Source organism: Pipra filicauda, unplaced genomic scaffold (genome assembly GCF_003945595.2).
Source record: "Pipra filicauda isolate LSUMZ 115617 unplaced genomic scaffold, ASM394559v2 scaffold2_size9829703_pilon, whole genome shotgun sequence".
In the NCBI taxonomy this organism is placed as follows: domain Eukaryota; kingdom Metazoa; phylum Chordata; class Aves; order Passeriformes; family Pipridae; genus Pipra; species Pipra filicauda.
Window position 1 is genome coordinate 6,963,542 of NW_024104421.1, and position 18,627 is coordinate 6,982,168.

The 18,627-nt window shown below is 47.0% G+C and overlaps 1 protein-coding gene across 2 annotated transcripts in view; it reads right to left on the reverse strand.

Moving 5' to 3' along the window:
• Window positions 1-13,677, reverse strand: part of CREB3L2 (cAMP responsive element binding protein 3 like 2) — a 77,055-nt gene extending 63,378 nt beyond the window's left edge. Inside the window, exon 1 of one of the 2 annotated variants that reach the window (XM_027743758.2) lies at window positions 13,478-13,677. In XM_027743758.2, coding sequence (XP_027599559.1) covers window positions 13,478-13,585 — 108 coding nt within the window. In that variant the 5' untranslated portion in view covers window positions 13,586-13,677. The remainder of the gene's footprint in view (window positions 1-13,477) is intronic. The other variant, XM_027743757.2, reaches the window with a different exon arrangement.
• Window positions 13,678-18,627: the final 4,950 nt, after the last annotated feature.

Below are 18,627 nucleotides of genomic sequence, written 5' to 3' on the forward strand. Positions count from 1 at the left end.
GACTTCCAGTTATTCAGGTTTTTTGGTTCCAAGTTTTGTAACCCGATTACTGACAGTGGTTAATTTTCATCTGACACCATTAGAAAAAAGTCCCCTTTCTACCCTTACACTTGTCAACATTGTTTTTTCCCCTTGGATATTCTTTGCTGATCATCATCTGCTTCTCTCTACTTCATACTGATTCTTTTTTACCTTTCTCTAACCATTACTACAGGCAAAAAGAGAAAAGGTACTTCCAGAGGACACTAGCAGTTTAAAAAAGGAATAGCATAATGACATCTTAAGATTCATTAATTCCCTTCATGATAATTTTAATCCAGGCACAAAGCTCTGAAAGGATCTTGCTGTGAGTACAATGATATTCATTATCTGCGTGTTACGAGAATCACAGCTGAAAACAGTTTTCACAGGCACTATTCTGGTGCTCTTACAGAAAATTACATCACATACAGCATATGAAACTGAGAAAGATGCCTCAGTAATAGCAATGTGAGCTTAACATAAAGTGTTCTGATCAAACCACTTCCACATCCTCTCCCAAACACCTGTCCACCTTCAAAGCAATACGCATTGAATGTTTGTAAACATTTCTCATAAAGCTGCTACTTCAACCCCTTACTTTTGCTGCTGTTCTTGGAATTCTCACACATTAGACTCTCTTTCAGATCTCCAGGTGTCAAGCACTGAAGAGCCCATGGCCAATCTGTGACATCCTGACACCTGCAAGCCCCTGGTTTTCAAGCATCCCTCCAAACTGTACTTTTCAACACTTTAATCACCACAGTGGAGCAGCACAGTTAATTGGCCACCCCAGTCACAACCCTGACTTCATATGACACACAGACTTTACAGCTTTCTGCACTCAAAACCTAAACCTCCCCTGGCAGAGCTTAAGACCATGCCATCTTGTCTTGCTGATAATTGCCTGGGAGAAGAGACCAACCCCCACCTGGCTACAACCTCCTTTCAGGGAGTTGCAGAGTGTGATGAGGTCTCCCCTGAGCCTCCCCTTCTCCAGGCTGAACAAGCCCAGCTCCCTCAGCCTCTCCTCATAGGACTTGTGCTCGAGTCCCTTCACCAGCCTCGTTGCTCTTCTCTGGACCCGCTCCAGCACCTCAATATCCTTCCTGAACTGAGGGGCCCAGAGCTGGACACAGCACTCCAGGTGTGGCCTCACCAGTGCTGAGTACAGGGGAAGAATCACTTCCCTGGTCCTGCTGGCCACACTGTTCCTGATCCAGGCCAGGATGCCATTGGCCTTCTTGGCCACCTGGGCACACTGCTGGCTCATGTTCAGCTTCCTGTCAATCCAGACTTCCAGGTCCCTCTCTGCCTGGCTGCTCTCCAGCCACTCTGTGCCCAGCCTATAGCACTGCATGGGGTTGTTGTGGCCAAAGTGCAGGACCCAACACTTGGCCTTGTTGAACCCATCCCATTGGAATCGACCCAACTCTCCAGTCTGTCCAGGTCCCTCTGCAGAGCCCTCCTGCCTTTCAGCTGATCGACACTCCCCCCCAACTGGGTGTCATCTGCAAATTTGCTGATGGTGGACTCAATACCCTCATCTAAATCACCAATAAAGATATTAAACAGAACTGGGCCAACACTGATCCCTTGGGGGACACCACTAGTGACCGGCCACCAACTGGATGCAGCACTGTTCACCACCACTCTCTGGGCCCAGCCCTCCAGCCAGTTCCTGACCCAGCACAGAGTGCCCCTGTCCAAGCCATGGGCTGTCAGCTTTTCCAGGAGTGTGCTGTAGGAGATGGTGTCAAAGGCTTTGCTGAAGTCCAGGTAGACACATCCACAGCCTTCCCCTCATCCTCCAGGCAGGTCACCTGATCATAAAAGGAGATCAGGTTGGTCAGACAGGACCTGCCCTTCCTAAACCCGTGCTGGCCGGGTCTGATCCCTCGTCCATCCTGTAGGTGCTGTGTGATTGCACTTAGGATGATCTGCTCCGTAACCTTGTCAGGCACTGAGGTCAGGCTGACGGGCCTGTAGTTTTCTGGGTCCTCCTTCTGGCCCTTTTTGTGGATGGGCGTGACATTCGCCAACTTCCAATCATCTGGGACCTCCCCAGTGAGCCAGGACTGTTGGTAGATGATGGAGAGCGGCTTGGCGAGTTCTTCCGCCAGCTCCCTCATCACCCTAGGATGGATCCCATCTGGTCCTATAGACCTGTGAGGATCCAGGTGGCTCAGCAGGTTGCTAACTGTTTCCTCCTGGATTACAACAGGGGGGCTATTCAGCTTCTTATCTCTGTCTACAAGCTCCAGAAGCCAGCTGTCCTAAGGACATTCTGTCTTACTGTTGAAAACTGAGGTAAAGAAGCCTTTTCCTCATCTTTGATAACTATATTCCTGCCCATGTCCAGTAAAGAATGGAGGTTTTCCTTGTCCCTCCTTTTTTTTTTATTGATGTATCTGTAGAAAATGAAACACCTTTAATTTTTTTGGAAAAGTGACCGAGACATTTAATGTACACTTTTCAAGGTTGGTGACATTTTTTTTTGTTGATTTTCATCTTGCAGACACGTTTGTAGTTCAGGAAAAAACCCAGCAACATAAATTAAGTTCAGCCTTCCCCTGTAGTTTTGCAACATATTTCTAACAACTCAACAAACAAGCAACTGCAACAGGGAAACATTCCCAAGTCCCAGAGCAGACTCTCTGCAGCACTTTACTGACAGGAATTCAGCTGAAATTTTGCTCTGAATCGGTACAGCCAAATGAGAAGTCACAAGTCACCCTGGGCAAGTACAAAAGTAAGACTTTTCCTTCTCTTTCAGTCCTTCTTGTAAGCAACAACATCCACTAAAAGCCATGAGGAGCAAACCAGCTGAACAGAAAAAAGAACTTCAAAAACACTAAGGCTCGAGGTGTTGACAAATTTTGCAGTCAGAAAGCTCATGCCTTAAAAATAATGCCAAAGCTCATTCCTGCCGTGCCTGTTTCCTGCAGGGAGTCACGCCTGAGCGCTGCCTTCCAGCTGCCGGCGGGGCCAGCCGGCCGAGCACCCCAAGGGCAGGGCTGTGGAGCAGCACCTCGCACATCTGGAGCCCTCCTGCAGCTGCCAGTTTGGTACCTTTGGGCAGCAGCAGCCTCCCAGCGAGTCTCGGCTTCGGCTCCTTCAGGAGCGCTGGGAAGGAAGGGGGGCAGGCAGATATGCAGGTCTGGAGAGGCAAGAGGGAAATTCTTCCCGATAAGAGCATGGGCAGATGGCCACAGGCAGCCAAAATGGACTTCCCTAGAGTGCCCTCAGTCCCTGTAGTATTTCACCAAGGAGCACATAAGGCATTAGAGCCATATGTAGGCAGCGTCAGTTTGGTTGTCTCTTCTCTTTCTAAAAAAACCCCTCTGCTTTATGCCCGTTTTCTGAAAAACACATCTTACCAGCCCGCCCCAAACACCACAGCAGCCCCAGCCCTGAGTCACACACACAGCTGTGCAGAGGGGACGGCAGAGAGGAGGAGGGGAAGGGAGCTGCGGCACTGAGGAGCTCGAGCAAGACATATCATCAGTGCTGATGACTGGGCCAGTTACACCCATGATGAGAAAGACAGATGTTCTGCAGAAAGCCAGCCGCTGCCTCATATTAGGAGGTATGAAAGCTGAGAGTTTAGATGTCACATTTTCCCTTAGTCTTCATCCTTCGCAGGCCAGGACAGATCCCAGAAAGCCAGGTATCTGGCTGCAAGAAATAATGCAGTCAGTTTTAAGTTTTTAGTCTTGGTTTCTCCTGAAGATCTCATCCTGCCTGTAATATCACAAGCCTTCCAAGTCAACAGTGGCATTGCTGCTTTTGCTGCAAGAGAAGCTGGAGGAGCAGAACAGTTCTTTGCTGCTCTTGAGTTTTGGTTCTACATATACACAAATCTCCGCTGTGGGTATACAGGAGCTCCATAAATGAGAATACATGTGTCTCCAGATAACCCACACAAAATCAAAACATTGCAAGCAGATTCCTGAAGCCAACAGAAGAAGACCGGGGAAAAGGCAGTCTTGGGATAAGCATTCTCTTGTGCACAAAATTTGCTGCAGAACTGCAGGGGTGAAGGAACAAAGATCTGCTCAGTATTCAGGGCTTGGAGTTTGGGGGATTTTTCTTGGCTGTTTTTCAGGTTTTAGGTCTACAAAACCTCCCCCATGCTAGTCACACAAGCTACTACACAGGGTGGTCTCTTCTCACACCTACAGTTTCAGGGTTAGCCACAAAAAGGAAATAAAACAGGTCCTTATAGGTATGAAACTGCATAGACAAAAAGCCTTGAAACAAACCAGACTGCTGCCTAGCAATGCTCTATCTAGCAGGGCAGGGCAGTGCCTCGGGTCCAGGACTGCTGTGAAAGGAACCACAGCATAGCTCCAGCTGGAAGGGGGCTCAGGTGGTCTCTATGCCAGCCTCCTGCCCAAACAGGATCAGCACTGAGACCAGCTTACTCAGGACTTTATCCAGTCAAGTCTTAAAAACCTCCAAGGAAGGAGATGTTGCAGTCTCTCTGGGCAGCTCTCTCTCCAGTGCTCAGCTATCCTCACAGTGAAGCCCTTTTTCCTTACCAATCTGAACCTCTCTCACTTCCACTGTTGGTCATTTTCTCTCACCCTCCTGTCATGCACTGGTGTAAACTCTTTTTTCATTCTTTTGTACACAACTTCACATCAGAGCATCCAAACTTTGGAGAAAGAAAATTGAGCAGGGTACTTCAAATGCCAGCAGTTGAAAGATGCTTTCCTTCCTTTGCAAGCCACCACATGCTTCAAAGAATTTTGCCACAGCTGAAGACGCTGCTTACACCCAAAATCAGGGGCAGCACTCAACATCTTTGGTGCAGAACAAGAGCCAGTGGCCTTCCCCCTCTCTACTGGACATCAGCACATCTCATCCAAGGAAGCACACTCCTTACCTCTGCAGGCAACCTCAACTGCAGTAAGAGCTGGGAGACAAGTGCTCCACAGCGTCACCAAACTGCCAGGGCTTGTCCCAGCAGAGCTGCAGGACAGGAGTAAGCCCAGCACGTTCAGCTCCAAGCAAGCCACTAAAGTGTATCAGGAATATTGCTCTTTGCCCCTACACTACGGGGGAGAAGCCTCCACCAACACCAACTCACTTCTGTTCTGTATCTCTGCTCAGGACACATCTGATTTCACAAGGAAGGAGGCCAAAAGCTCCCTATGACACCTGCCCAAAGCTCCCTAAGAGGTTATCAGAGCAGCCGGGTCTCTATTTCTCACCCATTATGACTAACAGATTGCATGAAAGGACAAAGCCAGCCCCAGTGCAGCTGCAGAGGAATGTTTTTCTTTGGCAGAGAGGAAAGAGATGAAGTGAGCGTCACATTTTTCCATTAAATTTTTGCCTGTCACCACAGCAGAGTCAGATCACATACAGAAGATTGAAAGCCAGTTAGCAGCAGATGGCAAAAAAAAAAAAAAGTAGTAGTTTCCAAGACACAGCGAAGGCACAGAGAGGTCACTGGCACTATTCAGCTACACATTTGGAGAGATGGCAGCTATGGAGACTGCTCTAGTAATTCAGGTCTATCCCATTTAACTGGACTTTATTTTCTCACACTGCCTTCTCCACTTCCCAACTCACCCTCAAAAGAGGGAATGCTCTTTATTTGATAGAGCATTTGTACACTTCCCGCACACATTTAGCACTGACACAACTCAATTCAGTGATTTTCTTTTCTGCAATTGAGAGCTACGTTTGGCAGCTCACAGACAGAGAGAATGACAGGCCCTGCTAGGAACAGCTCAGCATCTCAGACTGGAGACAGCAAGTGCAATGCCCACCCTGGCTCTGCATTGTTAAACCCCACCATTCTTGACCTGTCTTTTGTACTGCCTATTACTCGCTTGTGGAGTGGAAGAGTAATGTACTTGCCAGCAAAATTGTGGCCCTAAGCCAGGCTTATTTCTTGCATACCATTTCTTTCACTTTCATGCAAGATAAACAATTTAGTGTCCAAGACAGGCCCCACTGTCAACAGCACTCAACATCATGGAGGGGTGGTGGTACCATCCACCAATTCAACACCAATTCAATGATGTTCAATTCTTTGAACATCAGGTCTGTCCATTCCTCTGTTATGTACCCACACTCTTATCAAACAACCTTATTCCTATCGATCCTTGAACAACTGCCTCCTCCAGGCAATCCCCTTTCTTTCCAGTGACATCCAAATAATAGTCTACTGGTATCAAATAAATACACACATGCACACATCAGGATTACATCTAAGCACAAGCCACACAGCTACTCTGACTATTCCCACTGCACATTCCTTTAGCTCAAAATGCAGTTGCACCACCACTTCCCAAGTCAAACATTCCTACCTGCCCCCTCATGTCAGCATCAGTACCCGGGCTGCCTACAGGGTAAGCTGTGTCAGGGAACTGATACCCCTGAAAGCTAATTTCTGACAAAAAAAAATAGTCACTTTACACCTGGCTGAGCTCCCAGCCAGCTGCCACGACAGCCTGCGGTTACATCCAGGTGCAGAACTGCACTGTCAGGTCTTGTCACCCAGAAAAAAAACACAGCCAAAGGGCATCCAGATAGTCTCCATGATTCAGAGAGAGATGAATAGGGAGCAACAGCACGAAAGAATGTGCCCTCCTGAAAACACAGCAGAAGAGCTCTATGGTGAGAGTGCCCCTCAGGGACCCACCAGAAACCTATCTCCCTCGGAAAAAGCAAGCTGCTCTAGGGAATTATAGGAGTTAGAGGGAAGACCCTGTAAACCCAGGGTAGGCAGCCAGCACAGCCTATGACAAATGCCACTGAGCCAGGTTAAACACCCTGACTGTCTATTGATAATTGCTAAAGTCTCACCCACAAAACATTCCTTCTCCAAAAGGGAGACAAACAGCCCAAGACAGAGGAAACAGAGGATGGATGGTTAAATCAAGTTATTACAAAGTGACTGGAAAACAACTTCTGGGAATGCAGGAAGGCATACAGACAGCAATAAGGACAGCAGAGCCTGATGATAACCAACATTTGGATACAGCACAGAAAAGCAGCATCTATCTGCAAGTATAAAGTCAGCAAGAAAACCTGCCCCATCAGAGGCAGGGGGCTACTTCCAAAGCACCACATCTTCACTTTCAAAGAAACAACCACATGCCTTAGAGTTGCCTTGTTAACTGAGGGACCAAGAGAAAACAAGCCCACAGTGGCACAGACCGTACAGCTCTTTGGAGGGAGGAGTAGCCAGCCAGGCATGGCACGAGCTGGGTGCCTCAGTCCTTGCTCACAGTCCTGGGCTGGTCTGCAGCCCCTGCACAAGCAGGACCATGGCAGACACACTGAGAAGGAACTAATCCATGAGACAGACATCCCCCTGCTCCTGCTGTAACAGAGCTGAGCACACCCCCTCTGGCTTAGCTCTGAAAAAAAAAAAAAAGCCTATTAAGGGAAGCTTACAAGCTCCACAAGACAAGGGGCACTGTCCTGTGTCACCACAGCACGGTACTGCTGCACACAGTGGCTCCTAAGGCATTGAAGCACTTTTATTCTGCAGTGGGTACTTCCCTCTCACACCTGTCAGACAGCCCAGACATAAAGTGGATTTGCTGGGCAGTGGTACAGGTGAGAGCCACACAGCAAAATGCAGGGACAAGCTAAGAGACAGTCAGAGCTGGTGGCACATTGCTCAAAGGTCTCCTTGTTTTATTTTATATTTATTTTTATTTTATTTGTCACAGCTGGCATGAAGATGATCTGATCTCACAGTGTGCAAGCAAAAGCATGAAGGCAGACTTGCAGAGGAGTAGAAATAAGACACAAATGAACTGTGCATCAGTGAGCAAGAGGGACACAAAAAGATCAAATCAAACTGCATATCCCTGCCTAGGATCTGCAGCTAGTCAGACCAGCCTCCTCTACAGACACAGATGATGCTAAAAAGTGAGACTCCTTTAACGAAAAACTAGTCCCCATCCCAGGATAGGCAAAACTTACTTAGCCCCAGATATGAAAGACCTCGAAGAAGGGACTCTTCACATGACAAAGTCCTGCAAAGAGCACAGGCTCCCACCCTCCCTGTAGATAAGTTCAACAGCTCCAGACACAGGAAAACCCTGTCTGGTAACACCATAAGTGAAATTCCTTTGCTCCTGCTATCGTGCACAACCTGCTCCATGTGTAATGACTGGCTTTCCAAAGGAAACATTTACAGAGAACACTGCAGATCAGTCACGTCCATTAGGAAAAAGAATAAATAGTTAGGTTTGTGCATTAAATGCTGGCTCATTCTTATCTACCATGCTTCAAAGTCAGTCCCAGGACAGACTAACATTTTTTCCAGCTCCTGTCCTCACTGCAGATGAAGCACTTCACTATACAGTTACAGCCAGTCCAAATGAAACCAGTCAGCAACTCAATACCTCCATTTTTCTAATTTTAACTGTCAGAAAACAGGAGGGTAAAGTTTCAAAGTCTCCTACTTGTGTTTATCTCAGCTTTTAGAGGAATTGTAGATCAGTTAGAGCCATTACAAGTACCTGATATGTACACTGGCAACCCGGAATGACTTTCTAATTTAAATTTGGGAAGATAGCAAGGGTGGGGGGGGATGGCTTTCAGTGCAAGGCACTGAGTACAACTAATTCTGCTGTTCATCAATTGCGATGCTGATAATTTTTTTTAATATGGAAAGTCAATGACAAAATTTAACACTACTGCTTCATACATGGCATGTGTACAACTATTTGAAAGTCTCACTTTCTCGTTTTCCCTCTTTACTGGAGGATTTTGGCAAAATCCTTTCAAGTACTGACTGCACAAATATTTCACCTAGAGTCCTGTCCTCCGTATGCAGGTGTACAGAGAAGAAAGAACAAGAGATTTCAGCTTTATGGTTAGTAGGCAACAGACCAAACCCTGCTTTCAAATAAATGAAAACAAAATGAAAACTGGATACAACTATATTGACACCAGATTTTACAGAGGGCTACATGCAGCCACCACAAAATAAGATACAGCCAGCTCCGCATCTACACATGCTGTGGTTACCCAACTTTTAATTAAATACACACAGACCATAAAAATCAAGCGCTGTCATCCATTTAAATTAACAGCTGCCACTGCCCTACACCGAAAACTACAGGCAATCCCTGGCAGCTCGTTCAGAGGCAGCTTTGCTGCAGAAGTCATTAGAAACACGAAGTAACGGCAACCATCGTTTTTGTGGCCGAGGAAATGAGTCACTGGGCAAGCTCCCGGTGAGGTTCAGAGGCTTCTTATGGGGAGGAAAAAAGGCCAGCCCAAAGTTTCCTGAGCTCATCTTACATGATGATAACAACTCTGACGATTAACCTTCATGGGCAGCTCACTTTGGTTTTGCTTTTTCAGGGAGACTTGGTAGCTGAGGCCCAGGAAGCCTCCTCCACTCATCCCAACCTGCACTACACCCATATTCTAGGGTTAAGCTGCCCACAGCATCACCAACAACATGGCAACAGGTTCACTGAGTTCAAACACTGCTCAGACAACGGCTTCAGCAATGTAATATTTGAGTAACTTCAATTTTTTCATATGAGTTTCAGGTTCAATACTCAGCTCTTTAAAGAATAAACAATTTGGGCTACTTAGCATTTAAAGTATCTTCCAGTTAACCACTCATCAAGACACTCAGGACATGACATCTAGGAATTTAGTCCTAAATATTTAAGCCAGCTGTTCTCCCCACATATGTGTAGGGCACTGGCAGTTCTACATCTGCCATGCCAAGATCACAGCCATGCTCCTGTTTGGCTGCATTTTGTTACCATCTGGAAACAGCAACCAATGTGTTAACCATGAAAATGGGGAGGAGGGAGGGAGGAAAGACTGCATCCTCAGTATTAAATAAGGAAGTTTTAAATGTCAAGGGCTCCTAAGAACCATCTGCCTTTCATCCTCCATCCAGGAATGGGACAGGTAGTTGGCATGTCACAGCGTGTTTGTCACACTTATCCATCTGCACCAGATCTGGCACTTGTCACTGAAGACGCCATCCCAGCTGGGCCATGTCCAACCACAAATCAACTCCAATGGAGACCCATGGCCACAAGTAGAACTCTCCCAGTTCAAGCCCGCCTGCGTGTTATGGAAAGTAAAGGCAGTAGCAAGAAGCCAAAGAGTTCACCTGACCACGCTTCTGCTCCCCTTGGGCAGTGGCAGGCATTGTGCTTCCTTTCTGCTTGGTCACCAGGAAAATGAAAAAGCACATAATAATAATAATAACAATAATAATAATAATAATAATAATAATAATAATAATAATAATAATAATAATAATAATAATAATAATAATAATAATAATGCCTTTCACTACGCCTGTGTACAGCGTTACCAATATACAATCACAACAAGCTACAGCGCATAGGAAGATTAGATAATGCGAACACGTGACACGTGCCATGAACACAACTCTGGGAAACCTTTCAGCCTTTTCTTGGATGGGAAACTAAGCCACTCTGGAAAAATAAATGCTCTAAAGCTATCTGGCATCCAGGTGAGTACTATAAACTATGAGGACTTTAATGAGCCACCTCAAGGACTGCTGCCTGCCAACAGCAGAGCTGAGCTCCTCAAGGTCCCACCTTCTCCAGGCACAGCCGATGACATCACTGACAGTACCAGAGGAGTGAGGGAATGGCTCCTCACACAGCTTCAGGCACTGGTGAAATCATCAGCTCTTAAAGAGAAATGTAAATCCCCAGGAGGTTGGATTTCAGCCCGGGTAATTAAGGCAGGCTGGAAAAGTTTAAAATAGAGGTCAAGTTTTTCAGTGCATGCGTACTTTCACACTTGTCTACCGGCGTCAAATCAACCAGAGCCAGGAATAGCCTTTATGGTTGTAAGAAAGTTAAATTTTAACTTAAAATACACAAAAGGCAGTTGGCACAGAATTCTCACCCTCACCAGTCTGCACACACAGGTCTGACTGTGGAACAACACTGATCCTTCTTTCTACTTGTGAGCTCTCCCCTCAGTCAACATCATCATCATCTTATCCCTCCTCCTTGCCAGTCCAGCTCACATTCTTAGGGCTTTTGACTGACTCAGACACCTTTCCTTAGCCCACACCGAAGTTCCCTTGGATGCAGACTTGCGCATCCAGCTAAGAGACATCCCAGGAGTGGGCAAAGACCATAGGATTCCATGGGGCACGTGTTCCACAGCCATGAGGATGACAGCACAGGTAGTGGGCACTCCTGTACCTGGAGCATAGGAGGGTCTCCTCCATCACCACAGTCTTTTCAGAAATACCCTGTAGTAAGTTTACAAACACAGCAGAGTCAGCTGGGTCAAACCAGTCCTCCCAGATGGAAAGCATAAGCCAGGAGAAGAACAGATGTTTCATCTAGAGAGCCTGTTTGTTTGTTTTGGTTTTTTCAAATGATTTTATGAAGTTTTGGCCGGAGGTAAATAGAGATCTTGTGTTTTGTGATATCAAGCACAGTATTTTCCTCCACATGGCAGGGTACACTTCACAAAAGAAGTTGTTCAACAGGCAAAAGTGTGGGGTTTTTTTTTTCCTCTAGAGAATGTGAATTTCATAAAACTTTTTTCTCCTTTAAAGATCATAATATCTCACTACACCTACTTAATAGCCTTTAGTTGGATTGTTTTTGCTGAAACTTTTTTCAGATGAATTCCAAAAACAACCAAAAAGAGAAATTGATCTCACACTTTTTATGTGACTTCAAGAGAGTCTCTAAAGAAGTCTTAAACTCCAAAAAAACAATCAAACAAGACAACCACACAAATCAATGGCAGTGCTACTCCAAACAAAGGTGGTCACAGCCCAAAATTTTGCAGACCCGGCTACACACTGTCCCTTGCAAAACACTCATCATCATAGCACTTGAAGCTGAAAATCCCCAATAAAACCTGAAAACAGCAAAGGGAAAAGCATCACACTTCCATCCACCAGATAGCCAGAACATTTTCTTTGTCAAGACATGCTTAAACTCAAGTCTCAAGCTCCTTGAAACAGGGCAGAAAATACACATATCCATGTCACCGCAGCCACAAGTCCTATACCAAGCATAAAGTCTCCTTCAGGGCATTAGTTAAAGAAGAAAACAATAAATAAGAAGACTAAAGTTAAGAGTGACGAGTCCATTCCCGTCACAAAGATCCAAACAAAGCAGAAGGAAGTATGCCACCACAACCATAAATCTGAAGAGGAACACTCTCCAAAGAGCCTCCCATTTCATTCACAACATTCCTCTTGATAATGAAAAAACTCAAGGAAACAATTGTTCAATGGAAGAGCTTTCCATTTTTAAGTGTTCCAGCTGCCTCTTTAAAAAACCCCAAGCCACCGTAACATACAATTCCTTTTCCCCGGATCTACCAGAAGATACGCATTGCGCAAGAAAGCCCAAGAACTCTCAGAGAAAAAGCAGCCAAACAACGTTTAAAGACAGTCAAGCGTGCAGCACATTTGCTTCCTGCTGAAATGAGGCTTGGAGCTTGTGACGGACGTGATCCCGGATCAGTAAGGCTATCGCATACCACACACAACAAACAAGATTTTCCTTGTTTGCCTTACAAGACTAACACCAAGATCTCCGCAGGGCGCCCATCGTGCAATGGGATCACCGCTGTTCCCACAAGAAGGGCTTGGCCCCTTTCCGCGGGATTGTATTTGCACATCGCTCTCTTCGGCGCAAGGAAGAAGCGCAGAGCACACGGCAGCACCTGCCAAGCGCCGTTCCTTGGGCGCTGCCATGATCCAGTCGCCACCACCATGTTCCTCTGGGGCTCCATCCACACATGTGCTCGACGGCCACGCCAAGCTTGGCTGCCTCGTGCTTCACACAAACAGTGGGCTGGAAGACTCTTCCACGCTGCTGTCCCAAAGTGCTCCGGCTCACTTCCACTTAAGATTCGCACCCACACAGCGTTATAAAGGTTTATAACGTTATAAAAGTGTATCACTTGCGAAACACCTCCCAGATAATCAGAGAAACCACAGGGCAGAGATAACAAGACTCATTTCCTCGGGACTGTCCTAACTATGCATTTTGCGCAAGCCAAGACATGGGGATTCCAGCCAAAAAAAAAAAAAAAACAAACACAAAAAAACAAACATCAAAACTTCTATCACTTCCTTCCTGCCCTGGAGGAGCAGGACGGTGCCGGGAGAATCTCGCCTTGGCGAAGAAGAAGACGCGTCCCGCGGCTCCAGAGGGGTGCCCGGGAGAAGCGGCGGCGCCGCGGGGGCAGAGGGAGCCCCGGCTGCCGGGAGCCCCCGAGGGGAGGAGTTGGGACACCTCGGGACAGAGGGGACCCCACCGCCTGCCCGGGGCACGCCAGCGCCGGAGGGGCGGCGGTCACGGCGAGGGACCCCGGCGAGCACCTGTTGGCCAAAGGCGCCTCCCCCGGCCGGGACCCCGCCACGGCCCCCCAAACGCGGCCGACCACGGGGGCGTCCCAGCCATCCCCCCCCGTCCCCGCCGCTCCTCACCGTGTGGCTCAGCAGCGTGTCGGGGTCGGCGGGCTCGCACAGCTCGCTCAGCTTGCGGTCCCAGTGCAGCAGCGGCGGCTGCTCCCCGCCGCTCTCGCACACCTCCATGGCGGCCGCGGACACTCCTGCCGGCCGGGCAGTCAGTAGGTCGTTCGGTCTGTCGGTCTGTCCGCCGCCCCGCCGCCCGCCCCCGCCGCTGCCCCGGGCCGCGGAGCCGCCGCTCGCCCCCCGCTCGGCCGGGACTGCGCGGGCGGGTCACCCCCGCCGGCCGCGCCCCCGCCCGGACACGCCCCCTCCGCCCTGCCCGCCAATCGGGGCCGAGCAGCGCGGCCGGCCCGGGGCCCGCGGGCCAATGGGCGCGGGGACCGCGAGCGGCTCCAGCTGTGGAATGTGGGCGTGCCCCGTGCGGCCAATGGCGAGCCGGGAGCGGCGGGAGTGACGGGCACGTCAGCCAATGGGGCAGCGACAAGACTGCGCCGGGCCTGGAGGGCGGGGTCGCGGCGCTGCCCGGGATCCTGGCCTGGGATGTGATGGGACGGGACGGGATCGGATCCCCCGCACGGGCCCCGGGCCGAGCGCCTGCGCTGTCGGTCCAGCGAGAAAGGAGGCAGCAAGAGCACAGAGTTCACCTGTTTACTAAAGGCACCTCAGAACGCACCTGGTGAGAGTTTTACAAGGAGCTGCGCTTCCCAGCTCTTGTCGCCTGCCTGAGATCCTTCCCAGGGCGCTCATCCACGGGCAGTAAAAATAATCCCAGTGACGGGAAATTCTGGTATTTTAAGACTCGCTTTCCTGCCAAGCTGAGGTAACAATGACACTTCATTGTTCTTCAAAAATGGAAGATGCCAAATGTTTACAATTCCAAAAAACTGGGAGTTCCTCCATGCTTCTCTGCAGCTCCTGGAGCAGCTCAGGGCAGTCTGCTGTGGGTCAGGGTCAACCATAATTGGCATTTCCACATTGCATTGTGCAGGAACCATACCTGGATTTTCTGGTGCATTCTCTCTCTCCTAGACCTCCGTTTAGGTTTCCCCTCTTGTGCCAGGCCACTTCCATTCCCCCACAGAGCAAGCACTTGTGATCACTGCAGCACAAGTGATCCAGTCCTCCCTAAGGAGAGCACAGACTTTCCCCGCTGAGGAAAACAGAGTCATAGGGATTTCCCAGCACCCATCAGGCACAACAGCAACAAAAAGAAGAACAATAGCGATAATCAGGGCTGTCCTGTTAAGATTTATTAATCTTGTATAGTTTGATTAAAAAACAAGTTTGGTTTTTTTTAAAGCACTACACTGTTTAAGCATGTGAAGAAAAAATCCCTAACTGCCCCAACCAGAGATCTCCTACAAAGGTGAGTTGTTCTAGGTCACTGTGAAATAAGACAGTCCGGTATTTGCCCTCAGCAGTACAGAAAACACCTAAAGCCAAATTACCAGCACCTGAATTGCTACCTACCACTTTGGACAGCCCAACCAGAGGTACAAACTTGTGTCCTGGCACTGCCAGGCACTGTTGTCAAAGCAATTTCATTGTGCCAGTCTAGAGATGCAGATTGTGAAACTTGTAAAGGTCAGTTCCTTATCCAGGAGCCTCCGTGTTTGCACTGGATGTGTTCTTACTTTCAAAGCCTTTGTGGCCTTGTGATAATCTGTTTAACAAAAGGCTCTCCATCACTCTGACATTAGATCCTTCTAAAATCGCTGCTGTGACTAGATAATTTCTTTGGGCTGGGGCACCAAATTAGTGTTTTGCCCACATGAGAAGTCTAAAGGAAAACCCATGTTTGCCTTGTAAGCCAACAAAATAAAAGCCACCTCAAAAGAAGAAGGTGCTGACAGGGTGACTGCAGCTTTGTTTGCTGAACATGATGAGAACAAGGGGCTCCCAAGGACTGGTATTCGACAGAGAATACTGGGTTGAACTTTCTCAGTCTAACACATGCATACTGTCATTCCCCCTTGCATAAAGGAAGAAAGGAACTCATGGGAAGTTAGGCATCCTGGGTAAACAATGCACTGCTTTTCCCAATGGGTTCCTCTCTTCCTGCATCACATAAAATTGTGTCCCTCTCCCCTCTGCACTTCCCCAGGGGCTCTCTCTTGTAGCATTGAGGCACAGCTGCCACTATGGGACACAGTGCTCCTGAGAATTCAGGAGCATCCTGGAAGACTTTCACTGAAATATTTTGATACACAAAGACTACCCATTTCTGGGGCTGCAATATAAATATAAACCACAATACCAGTAGCTGGTGAGTAGATATTGGTAAGTGGGCAGGCTGCTTGCCAGATTATTAAAATTAGTGTTCAAGGCTACGTGTCATTTCTGAGCTTCAACATTTCTGAAACAATTACCTGAGACTTTGTAAGGAGATATGATGTATTTGCTTCATATGGTGGCAACTAAGAGCAGACAGACCACAAAGAAGTGTTTGTGCTGCAGCACAAGTTTTTCTTGGGAAACAAAATCTGTATTAGCAAGTTTCTGCTAAGAATGGGCAGCACGTACAGGGCACCAAGAAGGATGAGACAAGAGTGGAGGGAATTAATCCTTTCAGAGAATATTAATTATTCAGTGTCCTGATACAATACATGGGATAGCAGTCCAATGTGTTCACAGATTGACACTACACCAGAAATCAGGCACTGTGAAAAGCACCACAAAACCAGCAAGAATGTGATACAGATACAGCTATCCTAACTTTTCCTCATGTTACTTGGAGGATTTTAAGTTGTGGATTTCAAGTGTTACTAGCCTACTGAAAATCAGAGCTGTTTCTCCAGATTTCATTACTTTCCTCTTAGAGCAGCTTTGGCAGTATTTTTAAGTTCCAACTCATCTGAGAGCATTTTGATGTTTTCTTTTGTGTAAGACCCTTTCCTCACCAGAGTCTTCTGAACTGGGTTTGAACTCGCTCTCCAGCACAGGGAAACAGTGCAAGAATTGACCAAAAAATCTAAAAGATAATAAAAGGGTGTGGGGGGTTATTGTCTGCAGAAGTAAGAGAGAGGAGGGCTCAGCTTTTGTTTACTGAGCATTCTGTCCCCTTTCTGCAAGGAGCAGAAAACCCATGCAGAAAAGCAAACAAAAAAACCTACACAGCAAAACAAGCTAGCTAAGAAAGAGGAGGCTGTTAAGGCAGAGCTCCAAAAAAACACTACTTACTTAAAATATCAAAGAATAAAGCTAGCAACAATACAAAGCCTGACAGAGGAAAAGTGCTCTCTTTTCCTTGCAGATCCAGGTTACAGAAGCCACAACTCCTGCAACTGCATCATTACTCAGTTCTCGATCAGGTCAGTTGCACAAAGGCTCATTAAATATTTACAGGTGACATTTTCCTGAGTTGTGACAACCAGGATCAAGATAACCATCCATTTTCTAAAGGCATTCTGTTCAAATCAGTTTGAGGAGCCAGCCAGCATGAAAAGAACAAATAGCAACAGAGCCCACAGATAACAATTGCCAGGTTTCTGACCAGCTCCCAATAAAAATCTCCTGAAAGCAACAGCAAACAGCCACAGTTAGAGGTGGTTTCTTCAACTTAGCACCTCTTAAAGAGTGCAGGGCACAAACTTTAGGACTAAGAACACACAGAATGACCAAGCAATCAATTTCTAGTCACAGTAGTTGCTGGAGATTTTTGTGAAATGGCCAAGTATGGTAATGAGCTGTTTCTTTTTTTTACCTGGGACTTAAAGCAGCAAGCAGAAGAAAAATCTCACACACACTAACATGTTTCCCACAAGAGGATGTTTCTGAAGAAACCCTGTGAAAGTTGAGTGTTGTGCAAACACATTACTTACACTACCTAGTACCTGGTAATGCACTAACAAAGAAAATGTCTTGTGTGAGATCTAAATCACACTGCTGTGCAGAGAAGCTCACCATTGCCAAGATAAATAGACACCAAGTCTTAGTTTGTACATACAGACACGCTCAACTTCTTGGCAAAAAGGCATCCACCACAGAAATTTCAGAGTTAAAAATAGGTGTGCTTGAGAATAGTGAAGTTTTCTTCCCACAATCCTGGCATTTTATTCCTTTTCTGACATGAATACTCATGAAAATGGGATAGCCAATACTGAAGACAGCCTACTACTAAACCCACATAATTGGTACACTGACACAAGTTCCACTTTACCAGAACATTCCTTGCTCTTGTACCCAGGAGCTTCTCAAATCACTAATTTAGCTTTCTTGCCTTTGCAATCCATGGCCCCTCTGCATGGGCTCCCACAGGCACTGCTGGTCTTTAACCAAAGTGTGACCTGTATTTGGGAACACAGACACAACTCCCCCAACCCCACAGAGGGTAACAAGAGGGCTATTACAGTGAAGTGGGACTTGATTTCTTTAGCTGAAGCATCCTCTCTTACTTCTGTTGTATGGTTCATAGTTCCTGCAGAGCAATTTCTGCAGATTAACGAGAATCACAATTGAGAGTGTTCTTTGCTGTGTGATACAGGTACAATGCCTACACTGTGTTCCTCAAACCAGCCACAGAAACAAACACAGGAGAAGCCCGTTTCCTACACCTTAGACCAAGCTGACAGAAATAACTGAGTGCCATGGAGCTGCATTGCAGACCAGAATAACTCTGTCTCAGAGCTGCTAAGAAATGCTCCAACTACTTGGCGAATATGCTGCCATTTTAAAAACAAATCACCTCTATTTTTTCATCTTTTCCAATCACCTTCATAGATACATAAAATAAATTCCTTGTTAAGGTCAAACACTTCTGAATGTCCTGGTTGATGCAAGCACTCAGGGTTTGCCTAATTAAGTTTACACGAGAGGTTAACATAGACAAGCATTTTCCAGGGGACAGTGTGGGAAAATACTCATTGCCTAGTCACGAAGAATCGCTGTACTTCACTCAGGTGATACTACTTCCATTCTGTATCACTTCCTTGCAGAACAGGTACCTAGCCATGAAAAGCCAAAGACCCCAGATGCTATAGGAATGCTGATTTCACAGTGGATTTTCTCATAACCAAAACCAAAGTTACAGATTAACTTTGCCTCATAGCAGCAATGCAGACATAAGAGATGAACACACAACACACCTTTGCCACTGGTTATTTTTGCTGTAACTGAGTCTATCAGTAATGCAGAATCCTTTGTGAAAATCTACCCTACTGCCAAGT